This window comes from Taudactylus pleione, unplaced genomic scaffold (assembly GCF_031769625.1).
Source record: "Taudactylus pleione unplaced genomic scaffold, aTauple2 ptg000696l, whole genome shotgun sequence".
NCBI classification, from domain to species: domain Eukaryota; kingdom Metazoa; phylum Chordata; class Amphibia; order Anura; family Myobatrachidae; genus Taudactylus; species Taudactylus pleione.
This window is the reverse complement of record NW_028285098.1, coordinates 60793-71907: the sequence shown is the minus strand read 5'-3', so window position 1 is coordinate 71907 and position 11115 is coordinate 60793. Positions and strand designations below refer to the sequence as shown.

At 49.3% G+C, this 11115-nt stretch overlaps 1 protein-coding gene across 1 annotated transcript; it reads left to right on the top strand.

Annotated features, from left to right (window-relative positions):
* Nucleotides 1-873: 873 nt before the first annotated feature.
* On the top strand, nucleotides 874-10261 carry UFC1 (ubiquitin-fold modifier conjugating enzyme 1). The gene is made up of 6 exons (XM_088456280.1): nucleotides 874-1028; nucleotides 8526-8593; nucleotides 8717-8780; nucleotides 8869-8945; nucleotides 9129-9219; nucleotides 9986-10261. Exons 1-6 carry the CDS (start codon nucleotides 906-908, stop codon nucleotides 10055-10057), a joined length of 495 nt encoding a protein of 164 aa, XP_088312406.1. The 5' UTR covers nucleotides 874-905; the 3' UTR covers nucleotides 10058-10261.
* The last annotated feature ends 854 nt before the right edge of the window (nucleotides 10262-11115 follow it).

Here is an 11115-nt window from a genome sequence, read left to right as displayed (position 1 = left end):
ACTTGTCCAAAAGGAGCCAAAATTAATACAATAAAAGATTTATATTGATGGTACAGACTTTCCTCACTTAAAGACCGAGTTCCGTTCCTACGACTCGGTCATTAAGCAAGGATATATAGTGGCTGGGAAGCATCAGGACCCAGACTCAGGGTGACATGTGCCTGTGTGTGCCCTACTTTCTCCGAGAGCGAGCCGCGTCCCGTCCGTCCGTCCTTTCCCTTACGGAAGACAAGGTGTCCCTGAGTGTCCCGCGCCATAGCCAGGGTCCCCTCTCGCTGCAGTCTTTTTTTTTTTTTATCACTGAGAGTCACAGTAAGCTGGTTGGAGCGCCAGTCGTAAGTCTGAACGGTCGCTAAACGGGTCGCAAAGTGAGGAATGTCTGTATAGTCATATAAAATTTCCAATGAAGGCTTCACATTGTCAGATATATCAGCTAGTAAGAATGCAAAGCTAAAATACCCTTGGATGTTATATTGTTCCCCGGGCTATTTAACATGCGGCTTTTCAGCTGGTGTGGAACTACACATTTCAGCATGCCCTGACAAAGCTTTAGCATGCCCTAATAGTGTTATTTACTGTAAGTCACATACTGTTCCTGTTTATGTACTTTGTAATAATCACAATAATAATACTGCGGCAGGGCATGCTGGGATGTGTAGTTCTGCATGATGAATACACCTAGTATCTCCCATTCTATTCAACTTACACGAAACTCAGCATTGCCAGCACATAAGATGGCCGCCAGAGTCTCGTACCGTACTGGCACCGCAATCACTTCCGCTTGTATCCTTTCTCAATGGAATGAAAGATCCCCTCTCAATATTTGTTCCAGCAGTGAAGATGGCCGCCATAGGCTCTTTCTGGAATGACAATAACTTCCGCTTCCTGCCTCTCCTTTTTCCAACATGGTGGATGAGGCCACTCGCCGGGTGGTGTCGGAGATTCCACTTTTGAAGACCGGTGCGAGTCCCAGGGACAAGGAGCTGTGGGTGCAGCGGCTGAAGGAGGAGTACCAGGCGCTCATTAAGGTGAGGTGGTGTCACATAATTATAAGTCCTCGGAAACATGTGAGGGGGTTAAAAGGTTCCGGGTTGGGGAATGGACCTCGCCTTAACTGTCATCTCTGTCTTGTTGCGGGCGACCTATCTCTAGGACCCAGTGACACCCTCAGTATAGCCCCCAATATCTACATACAGCGCCCCTGTACTGTATATATTCATACTGTATACAGCACCCTCTTTATTCTGTACTGCTCCCTTATACTGTATACAGCACCCTCTTTATTCTGTACTGCTCCCTTATACTGTATACAACACCCTCCTTATTCTGTACTGCTCCCTTATACTGTATACAGGACCCTCCTTATTCTGTACAGCTTTATACAGTACCCCATATTGTGATGTTGTGTACTGTAGTCCCATTCTGTATACTGCACCTCCATACTCTATGTTAGAGCTCCCCTATTCTATGGCAGATCAGACACCTCCGTCACCACGTCACCTATGGTGTTAGAGCTCCCCTATTTTATGGCAGATCAGACACCTCTGTGATCTCGTCACCTATGGTGTTAGAGCTCCCTATTTTATGGCAGATCAGACACCTCCGTCACCACGTCACCTATGGTGTTAGCGCTCCCCAATTCTATGGCAGATCAGACACCTCCGTCACCACGTCACCTATGGTGTTAGAGCTCCCCTATTCTATGGTAGATCAGACACCTCCGTGATCACGTCACCTATGGTGTTAGAGCTCCCCTATTCTATGGCAGATCAGACACCTCCGTGATCACGTCACCTATGGTGTTAGAGCTCCCCTATTCTATGGCAGATCAGACACCTCCGTGATCACGTCACCTATGGTGTTAGAGCTCCCCTATTCTATGGCAGATCAGACACCTCCGTGATCACGTCACCTATGGTGTTAGAGCTCCCCTATTCTATGGCAGATCAGACACCTCCGTGACCACGTCACCTATGGTGTTAGAGCTCCCCTATTCTATGGCAGATCAGACACCTCCGTCACCACGTCACCTATGGTGTTAGAGCTCCCCTATTCTATAGCAGATCAGACACCTCCGTGATCACGTCACCTATGGTGTTAGAGCTCCCCTATTCTATAGCAGATCAGACCCCTCCGTGACCACGTCACCTATGGTGTTAGAGCTCCCCTATTCTATGGCAGATCAGACACCTCCGTGATCACGTCACCTATGGTGTTAGAGCTCCCCTATTCTATGGCAGATCAGACACCTCTGTGATCACGTCACCAATGGTGTTAGAGCTCCCCTATTCTATGGCAGATCAGACACCTCCGTGATCTCGTCACCTATGGTGTTAGAGCTCCCCTATTCTATGGCAGATCAGACACCTCCGTGTTCACGTCACCTATGGTGTTAGAGCTCCCCTATTCTATGGCAGATCAGACCCCTCCGTGACCACGTCACCTATGGTGTTAGAGCTCCCCTATTCTATGGCAGATCAGACACCTCCGTGATCACGTCACCTATGGTGTTAGAGCTCCCCTATTCTATGGCAGATCAGACACCTCCGTCACCACGTCACCTATGGTGTTAGAGCTCCCCTATTCTATGGCAGATCAGACACCTCCGTCACCACGTCACCTATGGTGTTAGAGCTCCCCTATTTTATGGCAGATCAGACACCTCTGTGATCTCGTCACCTATGGTGTTAGAGCTCCCTATTTTATGGCAGATCAGACACCTCCGTCACCACGTCACCTATGGTGTTAGCGCTCCCCAATTCTGTGGCAGATCAGACACCTCCGTCACCACGTCACCTATGGTGTTAGAGCTCCCCTATTCTATGGCAGATCAGACACCTCCGTCACCACGTCACCTATGGTGTTAGAGCTCCCCTATTTTATGGCAGATCAGACACCTCTGTGATCTCGTCACCTACGGTGTTAGAGCTCCCTATTTTATGGCAGATCAGACACCTCCGTCACCACGTCACCTATGGTGTTAGCGCTCCCCAATTCTATGGCAGATCAGACACCTCCGTCACCACGTCACCTATGGTGTTAGAGCTCCCCTATTCTATGGTAGATCAGACACCTCTGTGATCACGTCACCTATGGTGTTAGAGCTCCCCTATTCTATGGCAGATCAGACACCTCCGTGATCACGTCACCTATGGTGTTAGCGCTCCCCAATTCTGTGGCAGATCAGACACCTCCGTCACCACGTCACCTATGGTGTTAGAGCTCCCCTATTCTATGGCAGATCAGACACCTCCGTCACCACGTCACCTATGGTGTTAGAGCTCCCCTATTTTATGGCAGATCAGACACCTCTGTGATCTCGTCACCTACGGTGTTAGAGCTCCCTATTTTATGGCAGATCAGACACCTCCGTCACCACGTCACCTATGGTGTTAGAGCTCCCCTATTCTATAGCAGATCAGACACCTCCGTGATCACGTCACCTATGGTGTTAGAGCTCCCCTATTCTATGGCAGATCAGACACCTCCGTCACCACGTCACCTATGGTGTTAGAGCTCCCCTATTTTATGGCAGATCAGACACCTCTGTGATCTCGTCACCTATGGTGTTAGAGCTCCCTATTTTATGGCAGATCAGACACCTCCGTCACCACGTCACCTATGGTGTTAGCGCTCCCCAATTCTATGGCAGATCAGACACCTCCGTCACCACGTCACCTATGGTGTTAGAGCTCCCCTATTCTATGGTAGATCAGACACCTCCGTGATCACGTCACCTATGGTGTTAGAGCTCCCCTATTCTATGGCAGATCAGACACCTCCGTGATCACGTCACCTATGGTGTTAGAGCTCCCCTATTCTATGGCAGATCAGACACCTCCGTGATCACGTCACCTATGGTGTTAGAGCTCCCCTATTCTATGGCAGATCAGACACCTCCGTGATCACGTCACCTATGGTGTTAGAGCTCCCCTATTCTATGGCAGATCAGACACCTCCGTGACCACGTCACCTATGGTGTTAGAGCTCCCCTATTCTATGGCAGATCAGACACCTCCGTCACCACGTCACCTATGGTGTTAGAGCTCCCCTATTCTATAGCAGATCAGACACCTCCGTGATCACGTCACCTATGGTGTTAGAGCTCCCCTATTCTATAGCAGATCAGACCCCTCCGTGACCACGTCACCTATGGTGTTAGAGCTCCCCTATTCTATGGCAGATCAGATACCTCCGTGATCACGTCACCTATGGTGTTAGAGCTCCCCTATTCTATGGCAGATCAGACACCTCTGTGATCACGTCACCAATGGTGTTAGAGCTCCCCTATTCTATGGCAGATCAGACACCTCCGTGATCTCGTCACCTATGGTGTTAGAGCTCCCCTATTCTATGGCAGATCAGACACCTCCGTGTTCACGTCACCTATGGTGTTAGAGCTCCCCTATTCTATGGCAGATCAGACCCCTCCGTGACCACGTCACCTATGGTGTTAGAGCTCCCCTATTCTATGGCAGATCAGACACCTCCGTGATCACGTCACCTATGGTGTTAGAGCTCCCCTATTCTATGGCAGATCAGACACCTCCGTCACCACGTCACCTATGGTGTTAGAGCTCCCCTATTCTATGGCAGATCAGACACCTCCGTCACCACGTCACCTATGGTGTTAGAGCTCCCCTATTTTATGGCAGATCAGACACCTCTGTGATCTCGTCACCTATGGTGTTAGAGCTCCCTATTTTATGGCAGATCAGACACCTCCGTCACCACGTCACCTATGGTGTTAGCGCTCCCCAATTCTGTGGCAGATCAGACACCTCCGTCACCACGTCACCTATGGTGTTAGAGCTCCCCTATTCTATGGCAGATCAGACACCTCCGTCACCACGTCACCTATGGTGTTAGAGCTCCCCTATTTTATGGCAGATCAGACACCTCTGTGATCTCGTCACCTACGGTGTTAGAGCTCCCTATTTTATGGCAGATCAGACACCTCCGTCACCACGTCACCTATGGTGTTAGCGCTCCCCAATTCTATGGCAGATCAGACACCTCCGTCACCACGTCACCTATGGTGTTAGAGCTCCCCTATTCTATGGTAGATCAGACACCTCCGTGATCACGTCACCTATGGTGTTAGAGCTCCCCTATTCTATGGCAGATCAGACACCTCCGTGATCACGTCACCTATGGTGTTAGCGCTCCCCAATTCTGTGGCAGATCAGACACCTCCGTCACCACGTCACCTATGGTGTTAGAGCTCCCCTATTCTATGGCAGATCAGACACCTCCGTCACCACGTCACCTATGGTGTTAGAGCTCCCCTATTTTATGGCAGATCAGACACCTCTGTGATCTCGTCACCTACGGTGTTAGAGCTCCCTATTTTATGGCAGATCAGACACCTCCGTCACCACGTCACCTATGGTGTTAGCGCTCCCCAATTCTATGGCAGATCAGACACCTCCGTCACCACGTCACCTATGGTGTTAGAGCTCCCCTATTCTATGGCAGATCAGACACCTCCGTGATCACGTCACCTATGGTGTTAGAGCTCCCCTATTCTATGGCAGATCAGACACCTCTGTGATCACGTCACCAATGGTGTTAGAGCTCCCCTATTCTATGGCAGATCAGACACCTCCGTGATCTCGTCACCTATGGTGTTAGAGCTCCCCTATTCTATGGCAGATCAGACACCTCCGTGTTCACGTCACCTATGGTGTTAGAGCTCCCCTATTCTATGGCAGATCAGACCCCTCCGTGACCACGTCACCTATGGTGTTAGAGCTCCCCTATTCTATGGCAGATCAGACACCTCCGTGATCACGTCACCTATGGTGTTAGAGCTCCCCTATTCTATGGCAGATCAGACACCTCCGTCACCACGTCACCTATGGTGTTAGAGCTCCCCTATTCTATGGCAGATCAGACACCTCCGTCACCACGTCACCTATGGTGTTAGAGCTCCCCTATTTTATGGCAGATCAGACACCTCTGTGATCTCGTCACCTATGGTGTTAGAGCTCCCTATTTTATGGCAGATCAGACACCTCCGTCACCACGTCACCTATGGTGTTAGCGCTCCCCAATTCTGTGGCAGATCAGACACCTCCGTCACCACGTCACCTATGGTGTTAGAGCTCCCCTATTCTATGGCAGATCAGACACCTCCGTCACCACGTCACCTATGGTGTTAGAGCTCCCCTATTTTATGGCAGATCAGACACCTCTGTGATCTCGTCACCTACGGTGTTAGAGCTCCCTATTTTATGGCAGATCAGACACCTCCGTCACCACGTCACCTATGGTGTTAGCGCTCCCCAATTCTATGGCAGATCAGACACCTCCGTCACCACGTCACCTATGGTGTTAGAGCTCCCCTATTCTATGGTAGATCAGACACCTCCGTGATCACGTCACCTATGGTGTTAGAGCTCCCCTATTCTATGGCAGATCAGACACCTCCGTGATCACGTCACCTATGGTGTTAGAGCTCCCCTATTCTATGGCAGATCAGACACCTCCGTGATCACGTCACCTATGGTGTTAGCGCTCCCCAATTCTGTGGCAGATCAGACACCTCCGTCACCACGTCACCTATGGTGTTAGAGCTCCCCTATTCTATGGCAGATCAGACACCTCCGTCACCACGTCACCTATGGTGTTAGAGCTCCCCTATTTTATGGCAGATCAGACACCTCTGTGATCTCGTCACCTACGGTGTTAGAGCTCCCTATTTTATGGCAGATCAGACACCTCCGTCACCACGTCACCTATGGTGTTAGCGCTCCCCAATTCTATGGCAGATCAGACACCTCCGTCACCACGTCACCTATGGTGTTAGAGCTCCCCTATTCTATGGTAGATCAGACACCTCCGTGATCACGTCACCTATGGTGTTAGAGCTCCCCTATTCTATGGCAGATCAGACACCTCCGTGATCACGTCACCTATGGTGTTAGAGCTCCCCTATTCTATGGCAGATCAGACACCTCCGTGATCACGTCACCTATGGTGTTAGAGCTCCCCTATTCTATGGCAGATCAGACACCTCCGTGACCACGTCACCTATGGTGTTAGAGCTCCCCTATTCTATGGCAGATCAGACACCTCCGTGATCACGTCACCTATGGTGTTAGAGCTCCCCTATTCTATGGCAGATCAGACACCTCCGTGACCACGTCACCTATGGTGTTAGAGCTCCCCTATTCTATGGCAGATCAGACACCTCCGTGATCACGTCACCTATGGTGTTAGAGCTCCCCTATTCTATAGCAGATCAGACCCCTCCGTGACCACGTCACCTATGGTGTTAGAGCTCCCCTATTCTATGGCAGATCAGACACCTCCGTGATCACGTCACCTATGGTGTTAGAGCTCCCCTATTCTATGGCAGATCAGACACCTCTGTGATCACGTCACCAATGGTGTTAGAGCTCCCCTATTCTATGGTAGATCAGACACCTCCGTGATCTCGTCACCTATGGTGTTAGAGCTCCCCTATTCTATGGCAGATCAGACACCTCCGTGTTCACGTCACCTATGGTGTTAGAGCTCCCCTATTCTATGGCAGATCAGACACCTCCGTGATCACGTCACCTATGGTGTTAGAGCTCCCCTATTCTATGGCAGATCAGACACCTCCGTGATCACGTCACCTATGGTGTTAGAGCTCCCGTATTCTATGGCAGATCAGACACCTCCATGATCACGTCACCTATGGTGTTAGAGCTCCCCTATTCTATGGCAGATCAGACACCTCCGTCACCTATGGTGTTAGAGCTCCCCTATTCTATGGCAGATCAGACACCTCCGTCACCACGTCACCTATGGTGTTAGAGCTCCCCAATTCTATAGCAGATCAGACACCTCCGTGATCACGTCACCTATGGTGTTAGAGCTCCCTATTCTATAGCAGATCAGACACCTCCGTGATCACGTTACCTATGGTGTTAGAGCTCCCCTATTCTATAGCAGATCAGACACCTCCGTGATCACGTCACCTATGGTGTTAGAGCTCCCCTATTCTATGGTAGATCAGACACCTCCGTGATCACGTCACCTATGGTGTTAGAGCTCCCCTATTCTATGGCAGATCAGACACCTCCGTGATCACGTCACCTATGGTGTTAGAGCTCCCCTATTCTATGGCAGATCAGACACCTCCGTGATCACGTCACCTATGGTGTTAGAGCTCCCCTATTCTATGGCAGATCAGACACCTCCGTGGTAGATAGACTATAGTTATGGGCAGGTTCCTCTTCACCCTTTCTCCCTCTGTGTGTTGCTATGCAGTGTCTGTATAGAAATTAAGAGGCATTATATAGATCACTGGATATTGATAATCCAGCATGTTATGTAGCCCAGTGCTCATTCATAATGGTGACCCAGCCGAGGAACCACAAGTGAAAGCAATCCCTGCAGATTATCAACCCTTGCGACTTGTTGTGAGAGAAGGTATACCTTCAGCATGGCCATTGTAACATGATGGGGAACTCAGTTGTTGGGGACTTGGGCCTAGATCACATTTTTAACAAATATCTTCTCCTACTGCGCAGTACGTTGAAAATAACAAGAAAGCCGACAACGATTGGTTCCGGTTGGAGTCCAACAAGGAAGGCACCAGGTATGGTCTGAAGACCCCCTGGGGTGGTCCAGAAACCCCTCCATCAGCCGTCTCAACCCTTGTGCCAGCGTTAGGCTGGCGCCAACAGATCCTGACAGATTCTCTATCTGGTCTCTTTTGCAGGTGGTTCGGGAAGTGCTGGTACATTCATGAGCTCCTGAAGTACGAGTTTGACGTTGAGTTTGATGTGAGACCGTGATCACAAGTTATTACACCTCAAAGCTTCTTCCTCTGTAGAATTGTCCCAAACGTTATTTGTATTTTACCCTACGTAGATCCCGGTGACGTACCCCGCCACAGCTCCTGAGATCGCCATTCCAGAGCTAGATGGGAAGACAGCGAAAATGTACAGGTACGAGGTGATAGCTGCTATTCCAGATGTAGTTTTATTGTGAGAATATGATTTCTCGCTTTTATTAAGAACGATTCCCGTAGTCTTATCTGCCGCCCTAATCGCTAATGTGTTAGTGCTTTGAACACGTTAAGTTATTATTATTGCACCCAGATGTAATCCTGTATTTCTTCCTATGTCCAGAGGAGGAAAAATCTGTCTGACAGAACACTTCAAGCCGCTGTGGGCGCGGAACGTCCCTAAATTCGGCATTGCACAAATAATGGCTTTGGGGGTAAGTAAACTTTATTCATGAACTACAGATCAGTCATTATGGGAGTTGGGGGTTACACATTGGGGCCACTGATGACCTCTACACTTTTGGAAAAAAAAAACCTTATAAAAAAATATCACCTGGTCATTATTTATTACACAACCTTAGTTGGTTCCAGGGGGTCCTCCCCAGACTGTCTCCCTGTTACCTGTAGTTATGCTGATTTTTGGTCAGTTTCCCTTCAGCGGACACAAGTACATTACAGACTGATCAGAGCTCTGTAATAGAGCCGAATTGAAGCGCTGTGCAGCTACTGAGCCCTACAACAGACCTGTAACGCAGTACACGAGATATATCGCCCACTGCTCGTTCCAATCCCAACGCACCAGCTGCCACTTATTTTGTCATTGTATTCTCAGCAGAGATGTAAAGTTTTTTTGATGCCTGTTGATCATGATGAATAATGACCACCCCCACCTTTAGAGGACCACTCGTTAATCAGGTAGGACCTTCCTGGTTCCTGTAGCTGACTTGAACTAAAAATAATGAAAGTATCATGACCTATCTGTAGCCTTATTACAGAGATATAGATGGGCTGAGCCTTGTAGTGCCGATAGCCACAGCCTTAGCTGACTCTGGTCCAGGCGATGGCGGAAGTATCTATGAGAAGGTGGGAAAGGCTTACACTCGCTGTACACGGGAGTGACCATTCTATCACCTGGGGTTCATGTAAAGCGTGTCCTGTCTGCAGCGGCCGGTGTCATCCTGTCTTTCTTCTGTCACACAGCTGGGACCTTGGCTGGCGGTGGAGATTCCTGATCTGATCAGCAAGGGGCTGGTGAAACACAAGGACGACTGAGAGTCCAGTTATACCGCGGCTCCATCTCATGTGAGGCGGGACTGTCGTCTGAATGTGACAAGAGAGCCCCCGACATCCCCTCTCCCCCTTCCCTCCGCATCCTATTTATGTTACTGGACTTCTTGTACAACAGCATGACACAGATTTTCCAAGTTCTATTAAGCCGACCATTGACATTCAGTATAATAAACGTTGCGAAATTCAGCCTGACCCCATTTTTTTTATTCATTCACGTGTTTTCATTTGTAATAACTTATTGTCAGTAATCAGAGCGATTATACAGGGAATGACTTGTTACCGGAGGGATCACTGCTGCGTGTGTTGTCAGTCATCACAGCGATTATACAGGGAATGACTTGTTACCGGAGGGATCACTGCTCCGTGTGTTGTCAGTCATCACAGCGATTATACAGGGAATGACTTGTTACCGGAGGGATCACTGCTCCGTGTGTTGTCAGTCATCACAGCGATTATACAGGGAATAACTTGTTACCGGAGGGATCACTGCTCCGTGTGTTGTCAGTCATCACAGCGATTATACAGGGAATAACTTGTTACCGGAGGGATCACTGCTCCGTGTGTTGTCAGTCATCACAGCGATTATACAGGGAATGACTTGTTACCGGAGGGATCACTGCTCCGTGTGTTGTCAGTCATCACAGCGATTATACAGGGAATAACTTGTTACCGGAGGGATCACTGCTCCGTGTGTTGTCAGTCATCACAGCGATTATACAGGGAATGACTTGTTACCGGAGGGATCACTGCTCCGTGTGTTGTCAGTCATCACAGCGATTATACCGGGAATGACTTGTTACCGGAGGGATCACTGCTCCGTGTGTTGTCAGTCATCACAGCGATTATACAGGGAATGACTTGTTACCGGAGGGATCACTGCTCCGTGTGTTGTCAGTCATCACAGCGATTATACAGGGAATAACTTGTTACCGGAGGGATCACTGCTCCGTGTGTTGTCAGTCATCACAGCGATTATACAGGGAATGACTTGTTACCGGAGGGATCACTGCTCCGTGTGTTGTCAGTCATCACAGCGATTA

What these genes read in the sequence shown, in the direction of transcription:
- UFC1 (XM_088456280.1), top strand. Translation starts at nt 906, where the DNA reads ATGGTGGATGAGGCCACTCGCCGGGTGGTGTCGGAGATTCCACTTTTG. An exon ending in TCCAACAAGGAAGGCACCAG is followed by an intron (nt 8,594 to 8,716) that starts GTATGGTCTGAA and finishes TCTCTTTTGCAG; the next exon opens with GTGGTTCGGGAAGTGCTGGT. An exon ending in CACAAATAATGGCTTTGGGG is followed by an intron (nt 9,220 to 9,985) that starts GTAAGTAAACTT and finishes TCTGTCACACAG; the next exon opens with CTGGGACCTTGGCTGGCGGT.